The sequence below is a fragment of the Thermobia domestica genome, chromosome 2 (genome assembly GCF_964235325.1).
Source record: "Thermobia domestica chromosome 2, izTheDome1.hap1.1, whole genome shotgun sequence".
Classification (NCBI taxonomy): Eukaryota; Metazoa; Arthropoda; class Insecta; order Zygentoma; family Lepismatidae; genus Thermobia; species Thermobia domestica.
This window is the reverse complement of record NC_137455.1, coordinates 275339408-275353504: the sequence shown is the minus strand read 5'-3', so window position 1 is coordinate 275353504 and position 14097 is coordinate 275339408. Positions and strand designations below refer to the sequence as shown.

The 14097-nt window shown below is 36.7% G+C and overlaps 1 protein-coding gene across 1 annotated transcript in view; it reads left to right on the top strand.

Moving 5' to 3' along the window:
* LOC145678504 (uncharacterized) overlaps positions 1 to 14097 on the top strand; it is a 278047-nt gene that overhangs the window by 18102 nt on the left and 245848 nt on the right. The window contains exon 4 of the mRNA XM_081748724.1: positions 122 to 241. Coding sequence (XP_081604850.1) covers positions 122 to 241 — 120 coding nt within the window. The remainder of the gene's footprint in view (positions 1 to 121; positions 242 to 14097) is intronic.

The window sequence follows — 14097 nt, the reverse complement described above, 5'->3', positions numbered from 1 at the left end:
CAACTTTCGGAAAAAGTCGTTTTTTTCTTATACATATATTTTTATTAGTACTGAATATAGTAATAGATTTTCTGCGCTAAGTTTTAGTAACAGTTTTAATTTTATACTTCTTAAATTTCAGAATGTGTTCAGAGCCTCACAAATAGCTTTACTAGCTCTGGGGTTCCCATTGACGATGATAATGTTGTATTTCATAGGTTTTGTGCAAAGTTAGAACAAGTTTTGCAAGTAGGCTTAAAAGGTACTGTTATTTACGTTTTTTATGTTGAACTCTATTTATAAGTATTCCAATGGCAATGTATAAGTATATTGTGCACAAGTAATAATAAAATTATGACGCAATGTAAAATAGCAGCATTTGTTAATGTTTGTGTGAGACAATTGTTGTTTGTTTGACTTTGTGTATTAAAATACTTACATTCAATTTAGTTGACATGTAATCTGTGTTGATAATGTAACTTCTAATAATAACAAGACATTCTAATTTGTGGTAGACAACATCATATTCGTGTTTTTTTTTTTTTTTTTTCGAGATTTTCTCGTTTCCGCCCACGTTCTTACTTTGTAATTCTTTCATAATTACCCATCCTTCTTAATCACCCATTTTCTGTAGCCTAAAGGACATAACTATAGGACGGTAAATTAAAGCATTTATTTCATTTTTACTACTGCATGTTTCATTTAAGATCTCTATGAATAGTTTCAATAAAACATATGCTTAGTTTTAATGCAGTCTTTCCCTTATCTTGACCAAACTTGAACAAGTATGTAAAAACTTGAAGCATACTTTAAAAGATCTGTTACAACCGTACTCTAAATATTGTCATTTTACGCATTTTTACTGTTTTTATTAGATTCCCATCTTATGTGTTCGTTAGAGTCAAATCTTGCAACTTAATTTCACTCATTTCCATACTAACTGGAGCTCTGAAATTTTATACAGATATGTAAACCCGATGAAATTAAAATATTTAAAAATTTTTTGACTTGTCGTTTTACTGTAAAATTAATTAATATAATTATGTCAGGTTGCGTATGTGCGTAGGCAGTGTCAGTTAATTAAGCATCATTTTAATACATGCGAGAGTGATCCAGTGCTGGTTCGAGTCTTTTATGTAGGTCCTCTAACGGAAAAGTTAGGAATTATTCGTTTCTACAATGCAACTAGGGGAAAATGTTCTTTCGTCGAATCGTAAGATCATAAAACATAACCAGTCCTGAAATACTAATGTAATTATTTAGGAGAGCACACAACATTGCTCTCTTAATATTGGATCAAGAAAACATCTTACAATATAAAGTAAAAAATGAACATCTTTAAATCAGACGATGGTTTATTATATATATAAAAAACTTCAAATATTTTTCTTAATTATGAATTTCGCATATGTGTAGCAGACGACAGGGATATATCTAACATTAAATATGCACAAATTAACGTGACAGAGGATCGTGAGGTGAGGCTCTGTTATGATTTTGCATAAGTATGTCATGAAATAGATAGAAAATCTTCGGTGCTTTCGAGATTATCTTACTGATTGAGTTGCTCTCAAAATCTTACAATTGATTTGAAGACAATGAGGCAATATTGATAGTGACAGTGTTAGTATATATATATATATATATATATATATATATATATATACCGGGTGAGGCATTTAAAACTGTTTTTTTGAATATCTGAAAAACTACAAATCGGATTTTGAAAAAGTTGTAATAAAAGTTGATCGTCTCGAAGGGGGACATCCAATGATACAACACTCGACCCCCTGCTCCCACCCCCCGGGGCGGGAGGGGGGGCAACTTTGAAATCTTAAATAGGAACCCCTATTTTTTATTCCATATTCTGATTCTCCGTGAAAAAATACGTAACTTTTGTATTGAACATTTTTTTCGTTGCGTGATAGATGGCGCTGTAATCGACAAAAATCAAAATGGCTCACAAACATTTGAAAAATGAGGCATTTAAAACTTTTTTTTGAATATCTGGAAAACTACAAATCGGATTTTGAAAAAGTTGTAATAAAAGTTGATCGTCTCGAAGGGGGACATCCAATGATACAACACTCGACCCCCTGCTCCCACCCCCCGGGGGCGGGAGGGGGGGCAACTTTGAAATCTTAAATAGGAACCCCTATTTTTTATTCCATATTCTGATTCTCCGTGAAAAAATACGTAACTTTTGTATTGAACATTTTTTTCGTTGCGTGATAGATGGCGCTGTAATCGACAAAAATCAAAATGGCTCACAAACATTTGAAAAATGAGGCATTTAAAACTTTTTTTTGAATATCTGGAAAACTACAAATCGGATTTTGAAAAAGTTGTAATAAAAGTTGATCGTCTCGAAGGGGGACATCCAATGATACAACACTCGACCCCCTGCTCCCACCCCCCGGGGGCGGGAGGGGGGGCAACTTTGAAATCTTAAATAGGAACCCCTATTTTTTATTCCATATTCTGATTCTCCGTGAAAAAATACGTAACTTTTGTATTGAACATTTTTTTCGTTGCGTGATAGATGGCGCTGTAATCGACAAAAATCAAAATGGCTCACAAACATTTGAAAAATGAGGCATTTAAAACTTTTTTTTGAATATCTGGAAAACTACAAATCGGATTTTGAAAAAGTTGTAATAAAAGTTGATCGTCTCGAAGGGGGACATCCAATGATACAACACTCGACCCCCTGCTCCCACCCCCCGGGGGCGGGAGGGGGGGCAACTTTGAAATCTTAAATAGGAACCCCCATTTTTTATTCCATATTCTGATTCTCCGTGAAAAAATACGTAACTTTTGCATTGAACATTTTTTTCGTTTCGTGATAGATGGCGCTGTAATCGACAAAAATCAAAATGGCTCTCAAACATTGAAAATGAGGCATTTAAAACTGTTTTTTTGAATATCTGGAAAACTACAAATCGGATTTTTAAAAAGTTGTAATAAAAGTTGATCGTCTCGAAGGGGGACATCCAATGATACAACACTCGACCCCCTGCTCCCACCCCCCGGGGGCGGGAGGGGGGGCAACTTTGTAATCTTAAATAGGAACCCCCATTTTTTATTCCATATTCTGATTCTCCGTGAAAAAATACGTAACTTTTGCATTGAACATTTTTTTCGTTTCGTGATAGATGGCGCTGTAATCGACAAAAATCAAAATGACTCACAAACATTTGAAAAATGAGGCATTTAAAACTGTTTTTTTGAATATCTGGAAAACTACAAATCGGATTTAAAAAAGTTGTAATAAAAGTTGTTCGTCTCGAAGGGGGACATCCAATGATACCACACTCGTCCCCCTGCCCCCATCCCCCGGGGGCGGGAGGGGGCAACTTTGAAATCTTAAATAGGAACCCCCATTTTTTATTCCATATTCTGATTCCCCGTGAAAAAATACGTAACTTTTGTATTGAACATTTTTTTTCGTTGCGTGATAGATGGCGCTTTAATCGACAAAAATCAAAATGGCTCACAAACATTTGAAAAATGAGGCATTTAAAACTGTTTTTTTGAATATCTGGAAAACTACAAATCGGATTTTTAAAAAGTTGTAATAAAAGTTGTTCGCCTCAAAGGGGGACATCCAATGATACCACACTCGAGCCCCTGCCCCCACCACCGGAGGTGAGAGGAGGGCAACTTTGAAATCTTAAATACGAACCCCTTACTGCAATGGGTGAAGTTGGTACTGTTGCAAGAACATAACTTTTATTTTAACAGTTGTGGAATTTGAAGTGCCATTCATTTGGATTCTTCATATTTTCTTACGATACTTACTTCCAGTTGTACAAGGCAGTTTCGTCAAACATCTCGATTACTATTTATGATTACGGAACACTTTAGCATATCCTTTAGGCTATATCATTGTATCACGACCCTTAAGATCAAGCTCAATCCTATTATAAAACACGATGAGAAGTGAGATAGGAGTGTCCTGGAGAAGTTAGATATAGTGCATTCATTCAGCCAATGGAACAAGATGCAAATCTTAGCAGAGTTCTTATTCTGCTTTGCATATCCATCTACAAAGTGTCGAATTTCTGATACGCCTTCACATGACGTGTTTTGCAGACGATGAAACACTACTGATGCAATTTCCGATGATCCTTTGGCTACGTGTGCTTCTGTCCAATAATATACTGTGTAAACAATTTGTTCTTTGTTTGCCTATTGGTTGACGTTCCTTCGTAAATCGTAAAATTAAACAACTAAAATTGTGCTGCTGTAATAGGCGGTTTGATCTGGAACTCGAGGAAGAACATGATTCTTTTGCGAGTCGAATAATAAAGTGATTGCATCATTGTTTCTACTTTTCAATAAGGAATGAAAGGCTTCACCTTTCTCTTATGTATCAAAAATTCAGTTTCACAAGAGGTATTCCCTGATTGAAGTCTCAACTCAAATTGCATACATTTCGAACATTTATTTACAGCAGGACTTCCAAAACTTATATTGTATTCAGTTACAAATAAGAGTATGGAACCCGAAGATCGTTTTCCACATCGTTATTGTACAGTTGGTGAAGTTTTGCTACAGACAAATAACTTGGCAGCTAATGCTTCTTTCCATTTTCTCGTCTGCAATAATGTTTCTGTACAGGAATTAGTCTTTCACAGGCCCGTTTTTATAATATTGTGCGCCTATGTGCCCTTTTGCTGCCGCCCCTTCAAAAACGACCAATATTATTATAGTTGAATTCAGTTATTTCGGTGGGGGGTCGCTGAGATGTATAACGACAGCTTTAATACATTTCAACTTCAAGGTCATATTCCACTCCCCGCAGGAAGGGGGCGAGATTTTAAAAGTAATCGAAAACGACAGATATTAGTGTTGAATTCATAGTTTTCGAGGTCGCTAAGTTTAACGGTATCATTTTTCATGATGTTTTAAGTTCATCCTCACCGCTTGGAATGGGGTGGGAAAGGATGACTTTTTTAACATATTTTCTCGCCCTTGCGCGGGACTCTGCAGATTGCTTGTTTTAAATATTACTTTATTGTGAATCTTAAAGAAATTCCAAAATTTTGCCGCCCAATAAATTCTGCCGCCCTGTGCTCGAGCATAGAATAGCATTTACCTAAATACGGGCCTGGTCTTTCAATGAATGTTTTAACAGTTTTCTTCTTGGCTTCAAACATATGGGACTTATGGTCTCCTCCTCTGTTTTCTGATGCCAGCTATCCACTTTCAAAATTCCGTTTACATATTAGCTTAAACCGTTTCTCAGATACTCCTAACACACAACAAAAAAATTCTTACACACTATCAGCAGTGTTTTGATGTTACTATCACATTTCGGATCGTAATATCGAATCCAAAGCTGTGTTGCTTCTTCCCTGTTGTTCTTTGGTCTTTTTCGTTGTGGTGTTGAAGGTTTCGTATGCTTTAATATGAAATTGTCTTGGATTATTTTATTTTTAACCAAATAGAAGCATTGGTGCAATTTGCAAATATCTTGCATACACATTTCTGTACATCTAAGTCTTTCCTCCTACATGGTTACAGTTAAAGTGTTTCGTGCAAACATTTAGGTGAATAGGTTGACTTTTTTAATTTTTTCGTTTTGCGTTTCCACTTGTCAGGATTACGCATTTTCTTCCTGCCGTTTCCAGGTGGACTTGGTGTAATAATAACATCCTCCTCTTTCAAATCTTTTAATCTTTCCATCTCCGTGGACATTTACGCCGGAAAGCTTCTTTTTAATAGGACAGAATGATTTCATTACACTCCTCAAGCTACTTTTGCTACTCCAATAATGGCGTCGTAGTAAATAAAACCAACCTTATCGTTAAAACCTTATCAAATTTTCAGTTATAGCCGGTGATAACACAATATTCTTTCTTGAAGGAGAAATGAATGTAAATCCCGTGAAATTTAATTGTTTATCACTATTATCTTGCTTGCTGATGCAATGCATAGCATTGGGACAAAACACAATTTGAACCGAAAATGGCAACTAGTCATTCAATGGTTATAGAAAAGAGCCGTTTTGGAATTAAAAAATCCTTTCCTTATCAGTGAGCCATGTTGTTGTGGACAATATCACTTATGAACAAAAACCTACTTTTCAAATTACTTTTTTTAAAATGTTTTAGACAGTTTTGGCAAGAAACCAATTCATAAACAGAAAGATACGACCTCAAAGATTTCAAAGCTACTGATATCTCAATTTAAAAAAGAAAAAAATGGACAAGATCCGTTTTGAAAATAAACTCGACAATTAAAACTACTTTTAGCGTTACCCAGGAACAACGACGTGGACGTAGTAGTAATTTGTTCCCTTCGGGGTGCTTTTTTAATGTGAGTCCCCTTGCCTCTCACCATCGGGGTGCTTGTTTCAGGTGAGTCCCCTTGCCTCTCACCATCGGGGTGCTTGTTTTAGGTGAGTCCCCTTGCCTCTCACCATCGGGGTGCTTGTTTTAGGTGAGTCCCCTTGCCTCTCACCATCGGGGTGCTTGTTTTAGGTGAGTCCCCTTGCCTCTCACCATCGGAGTGCTTGTTTTAGGTGAGTCATCTTGCCTCTCACCATCGGGGTGCTTGTTTAAGGTGAGTCCCCTTGCCTCTCACCATCGGAAGCTCCATATTTTACCGAAGCAAATGTTCAAAATGGTGTCCGTTTTCTGCAATACACATTACAACTCTGTTTCTGAAGGACAATTCTACTGCTCTAAGTGTCTCTTCGCTAATGTTTGCACATGCATTGATTATGCGCTGCCGCATATTTTCTGGGGTTGTTGGTTCTTCCGTGTAACATTTTGCTTTTAGCGTTCCCCATAGGAAAAAGTCGGAAGAAGTTAAATCAGGGGATCGTGCAGGCCAATTTTGAGGACCACCTCGTCCAATCCATCGATCAGGATATTTTCTATTCAAAACCTCACGAGATATCCGTGAATAATGCGCTGGACATCCGTCTTGTTGAAACCAAATATTCATTCTTGTTTGAAGTGGAACATCTTCCAGTAATGTTGGCAAAATATTATCTAAAAAATCGGCATACATTTGACCATTCAAATTCCCGTCTATGAAGTATGGGCCAATTATTCGAGTACCTAAAACACCGCACCAAACGTTCACACTCCATGGACGTTGACGCTCGGCTTGCCTTAACCAATGAGGATTATCTACTGACCAATAATGCATATTATGCCGATTCACTTGACCAGTATTCGTGAAAGTTGCCTCATCAGAAAAAAGTATCTGTGAAATAAAATCATCATTAACTGCTAATTGCTGTTGTATCCAATTGCAAAAGTTCAAGCGGTGTTGAAAGTCGTCCCCATGTAGATCCTGATGCAACGAAACGTGATATGGATGGAATCTGTGTTCATGCAGTATGCGCAGAACACTTCTTTGCGACATTCCTGAACTTCGTGCGATTTGCCGAGAACTGATGTGAGGATTTGCAGCAACTGCAGCTAAAACATTCACTGCGGCATTCTCGTTCGTCACAGGCCGTGATCGGACTCGTTGTCTGGGTTGAATACTTCCAGTTTCAATAAATAATTGAATACTGCGAAAAGTCGTTGCAGAAGGAACATTCCTATCAGGGAACAGGTTAGCATACCTTAAACGTGCTTCTTCTACATGTCTATTTGACTCAAAGTACGATGTAATAATATCTACTCTCTCTGCAATCGTTAACATCGTAGACCAATTAAGAACAGACGATTGCGTTCGAATGTGTGACTAGTTGTTATAACTAATTATAATAGACCTACGATATTCACAGACACGATCACAATACAGTTACCTTTATTCTTAAGGATAAACAGTAAGAGTAGCTTACTCAAAAGAGGTAACGTATTCTGTTACTAGTAAACAACTATTTTCATCATTACTGACCACAGACTCGAACTACATGGCAACGCCCAACTTCATTATCATATGATACCGACTATCGCCAAATTACCTATATTCCTTTCTTTCACTTAGCATATTATCAATATTTTCCCCTCTCTTCTTTTACATATCATCCGCGTCCACCTCTGACTTCTCTTCTCTCTCCTTGATTCGTTATCCACCCAGGGTTTTCAAGCTTCTCCCTCGTTCTCTTTCATATATTTCTTCCTTCTCTTCTCTCTCCTTGGTTTCTATTCAACCCCACTTCTCAAATTTCTTTCCCAGTTACCAGTTCCACATATTTCTGGTCTAATCATTTTCATTATCCTGGTTCTTTTCTTTTTCCTTTGTGGTTTTATCTTTACGTGTGAAATTATTGATCGTATTAACGTTGAAAACCTTTTACAACCAGCCACGGGCGTCAATCCCACGGGGACATGTACCCCCTAATATTTGTAAAACGGTTTTCGTCCCGCCAATATTTCAAATATCTTAGGTAAATTATTACCCAAAAGGGATTCAACCATATAACAGTTTGTTACGTTCACAAAAACTATTAGATAAAGTGGATATGAAAAAGTAGCACAAAAGTTTGTTTCCAGTTGTAAAAATGGCAGGCAGTTTTTGGCCTTATGAAGGCAAAGGTGGAGTAACCTATTTTCGTTTAGATAGCGAGCAGCAAGGCGAGTTTAGTTTAGCCCAAATAACATAATTTTCAACTATTTTTTAAAACATACATTGTTGAGCTTCATTAACATTAGTTGTTGGATAGTAGGCCCAAAATCTGTAGTCGTTGTTTCTGAATATTCACTTCACACCATCTTTTATCATTATTTTGTTCTTGACATACACTTATAATTTAAATTTAACTGAAATTGTAAAACAAGGTTGAATTTTACTGTTTGAATAAACAAATTGTAAAGTGTGTGTATATTTAATACCACACTTTCCAAAGAAAAAAATAATAAGTATCAAAAGTAAATTTTTAAATTTTCGTTTGCTTTTTTTAAAAAGTCAAAGTGCTTTAAAATGCAATGTACGAAGACTTTTTAAAAAGAAATTTCCGGATGAGAGCCCCGCACTGCCCGCTTTCCTGGGATATTCCATACACCCTAGTGTCTCCGGCAGTTTATCCCCCCAAAGTTTATCTACCGTACTGCTGACGCCAATGCATCCAGCGATTATATTATGAAAATATCTTTTTAATTCTTTTCGCTGTTCGGAGTATATTATGTCATCAAGTCTTGTTCTAAAATATTACCCTTTTTTTCGCTGTAATTACAAATTATCGGCACTCCTTAACTTCGTCACCTAATGTTACTGATATCTTCAATTGATCCATAATAAGAATTTTTCTGTAACTAATGAACAACTATTTTCATCATTATTGATCACAGACTCTAACTACATAGCAACGTCCAACTTCATCATACGATACGGACTATTGTCTTGTTGCCCATATTGTTTTCTTTCAGTTAACATCCCATTAAAAGTGAAATCTACAATCGAACTCCACTCAATAGAATTACATCAAGAAACTAATCCTTGAAACTACAAGTTATTCTCACCAATACAAACAACGACATAACCCTGAATGACATGTGAACGTACTTTGTGAGTACGTTATGTAACATTGTCTTTCTTGGCGCTGTCTAATAGATGGCGCTCTAATAGACAACAATCAAAATTAGTAAACACCGCTGACAAGTGATAAGAAAATGTTCGAAATTGTGACTATTTTTTGCGATATATTTTGCATTATTCAAACTACCGTCTACGAAGCAAGAACTGCTATCATGCGTAGCAGTCCATGGTTAGATTTCCTGTAGGTGTAACACTTGCAATTAGGGATGGGCACGAGCGAGTTCGAGCAAGTTTTCTTTGAAACTCGACTCGACTCGACTCGAAAAACTTCCTCCAACTCTACTCGAAATTCTACTCGAATTCGGGTTAAGTTTCGAGTCGAGTCGAGCCAATTCGAGCTAAATCCTGTGTGTAGTTCCAAATACTCTTTTCAAATATCCTACGTAGATAATATAATTATCAATGATATTACTAGTAATATACTACCACTACTACAACTTCTTCTTCTTCTTCTTCTTCTTCTTCTTCTTCTTCTTCTTATTATTATTATTATTATTATTATTATTATTATTATTACTATACGAAAGATAGGCGGTTTGTATCTGAATACTAAAAACTAGTTGACTGTCTATCTGCGTAGTCGACAAGTCTTTAGGAGGCAAGGACATCGGCCATGAGGTTCTGGGTTTGAGTTCCGGAGGAGCAAGCCAAAAATTGATAAAAGTTATAGGGCGTCGGTCAAACATGTTCAAAACTGCTTGGTCCGGGTTTAGGGTTGTCATCGGCTCACAGCTTATTCACTATCAAGCCAAACAGAAAAGTGAGCCAACAGCTCATCCAAGCGAGCCGGCTTAGCCATAGGCTCAGTTAAGCTGAGTCGAAACGAGTCGATGGGCTGCTTTTAATGGAGCTGGCTCGAGCCGATGGCTCACATAAGTCGAGTTGGTGGCTGATCCGAATGGAACCGGCTCGAGCCATCGGTTCAATTGTGCCGAGACGCTGGCTCGTCCCAACCAAGCCGGCTCAATTGAACCGAGCTGATGGTTTTCCATCCCAACCGAGCCGGCTTGAGCTGTTCCCTCAGTTGAACCAGCCGAGCCTATTGACATCACTGCACGGATTGGGCTTCTTCTGGGGCTTAAAAAGTCGACCGTGCAGGTCTAAGCCTAGACGGTAAGAACTACAGTATATACTTATATTGGTGCCCACGAAATTTGAAGCTGTCTCGTTATAAAAATCTATTGTTGTCTCGTTTTCGAGACGAGATGACATATACTAAACGTACCCCCACCAGATGTACCTCTGTCGTGAGAAATATTAAAAGTATTCGACATTACTGCTTACATTTCTCATGGCTTTCGCTTTCCAGTCTAAACAGGCCATAATTTAAAAACGAGTTAAAAAGAGCTGAATGTGCGAGCCATTTATCAAACTCGACTCAACTCGAAACTCGAGCTCAAAACAGTGACTCGGCTTGGAACTCGACTCGAGAAAATTACCTTTGACTCGACTCGAATTCAACTCGAGTCGAGTTTAAGCTCGACTCGCGCCTATCCCGACTTGCAATGTGTAGTCTACTGCAGAAAAGGGGGACCATTTCGAACGTTTGTTCGTTTGTTCAGTAAACAATGAAGATGTGTGAGAGGCAAAGAGACAACCCCAAAACAAACACCCGAATGGTAGGATGCAAGAGGTTCAACTAAAACAAACACCTCAATGATGAGACTCAAGGGGACTTACCTGAAACAAGCACCTCCTTAGTGAGAGGCAAGGGGACTCACATTGAATCAGCAAACCAAAGGCAACAAACTAATAGATACTACGTCCACGTAGTCCAATTGAAGTAAATTTCACCTACATCGGTAACAGAAATTACACCAAAAATTTGGGCAAAGTAATGAATTATGTTCTGGAGAATCAAGTGTTTTGCTTAATACATTACAGTTTCTCATTAAAGATTTTAGAATAACCACCTTTCAGAATAACTGAGATAGCGTTACGGTAGTCAACTATGGTGTCATTTGATTGCATTTACAAAGATATCAAAACTATCTACTTTAATTTTCTTAATCTGATGCGTATTTCTTGGAATTTTTCAATTGTTCGTAACAAATTTTCGTCGACTACAGCGCCACCTATCACGAAACGAAAAAAATGTTCAATACAAAAGTTACGTATTTGTTCCCGGAGAATCCAAACCTTTATTAAGAAATGGAGGTTCTCGTATAATATTTCAAAGTTGACCCCCTCCCGCCCCCGGGAGGTTGGGCAGGGGTCGAGTGTGATATTGTTGAATGTTCCCCTTCGAGATGAGTGAATTTTTTTACGTTTTTTTTAAATCCGATTTTTAGCTTTCCAGATATTTTAAAAAACAGTTTTAAATGCCTCATTTTTCAAATGTTTGTAAGCCATTTTGATTTTTGTCGATTACAGCGCCATCTATCACGCAACGAAAAAAATGTTAAATACAAAAGTTACGTATTTTTTCACGGAGAATCAGAATATGGAATAAAAAATGGGGGTTCCTATTTAAGATTTCAAAGTTGCCCCCTTCCCGCCCCCGAGGGGTGGGGGCAGGGGGTCGAGTGTAGTATCATTGGATGTCCCCCTTCGAGACGAACAACTTTTATTACAACTTTTTAAAAATCCGATTTGTAGTTTTCCTGATATTCAAAAAAAAAAAAAAAGTTTTAAATGCCTCATTTTTCAAATGTTTGTGAGTCATTTTGATTTTTGTCGATTACAGCGCCATCTATCACGAAACGAAAAAAATGTTCAATGCAAAAGTTACGTATTTTTTCACGGAGAATCAGAATATGGAATAAAAAATGGGGGTTCCTATTTAAGATTTCAAAGTTGCCCTCCCTCCCGCCCCCGGGGGGTGGGAGCAGGGGGTCGATTGTTGTATCATTGGATGTCCCCCTTCGAGACGATCAACTTTTATTACAACTTTTTAAAAATCCGATTTGTAGTTTTCCAGATATTCAAAAAAACAGTTTTAAATGCCTCACCCGGTATATATATATATATATGTGTGTGTGTATAGTGGAAAATTACACCTGACCTACCTATATAATCTTCCACTATTTGTTACCATTCTAATTTTCACCTAGAGGAGCATTAGACATTGTTGCGAAAAGTATATATTGGGGTAATTAACAATGAGACATATATATATATATATATATATATAGTGTATATATATATATATATATATATATATATAGTGTATATATATATATATATATATATATATATATATATATATATATATATATATAGATAGATAGATAGATAGATAGATAGATAGATAGATAGATAGATACATATCAAGATTTGTTTTCATTTTCTGCTCCTAAGTCAATAAGGGCGATTTTTGAGTTATATCGTTCTTGAAATAAACAGGCGATATATATACACACATACAGGGCGTTAATGAAAACTACAAAAGGTGAAGAGGTGATTCCTCACATCAAAATAAGAAAAAAAAAGTTCATATGGATTTGTTGGAACAAGTACATAATTTCGGAGCTAGAACTGTCCAAAATCATCGTAAAGCAAAATTTCAGCATGTGCTATTACGAATTTGGGAAGCCGTGAAGTAACGATCCATATCAGAGTAGGAGAAGTCTCACATACGCAATCCAAAAATGCATTTTTCATCAGTGTGCAGTGGCTGTGAAAGGGATTCTCGGCAGGGTATAATTTCCAGTCATGCTCTCAACAGAATTCTCAGATATGTCGAGATTTCATAATGGGCCCAAAGTGGGCAAAAGGAAAACTTCGACAAAAGTGGACGCGGAATACTTTGGCGGGAAGTGTGAACTGCTAAAGACCGCCAGCTCCATGGTTCCTCGTGTTCGAAGTAACGCGTGCTGTCTCGAAATAGGATGTATTGAAATTTAGCTTTTCGACGATTTTGGACAGCCCCAACTCTGAAACCATGCATTTTTCCCCACAGGTTCGTATGAACTTCTTCTATTGTGAAGAATCTCCTCGTACAGTTTGTCGGTACATTAACATTTTTTTTTTATTTTTAATACTTGAGACAGCAAAATATTTAGAAAAATAAACATTGGGCGAAAAAAATGTTCGAAATAAAAAGTTATTATTTTCGAGGGGAGAGTTGTTATTTTTTCGTCTGTAATAAAATTTGTCCCCCTGGGAGTGGGATGGTGGTCAACTTCGGAAATTTTTAATTGGGAACCTCATTTTTTCATTGTTGATTGGGATTCTACAGGAAAATACAAGTAAATTTTATTCGAAACATTTTTTTTTCGCAATAGTTTACTTAATGTTATAGTTATTAATGAAATAATTACACGATAAACAAAAATGGCTTAAGTCGTTTTTGAGAAAATCATCTGAAAACACTCATTCCCCAAGAATAAACTACCTTCATAGACCTTTTCAGGTCAAATGAATTATGCCATATTGTCAGGTTATTGATGAAATACTTATTTATGAAATGTGTACAAAATCGCATGAGTCGTTTCTGAGAAAATCGTTCATAAACACACTCATTCCAAGAGTAAACTACTTCTCGTACATTTTAAAGGACAAATGATTTATGCATGTTTGATTAAATATTTATTTATAAAGTATGGACAAAATCACGTAAATCGTTTTTGAGAAAATCGTCCGAAAAAATACTCATCCCAAGAATAATCT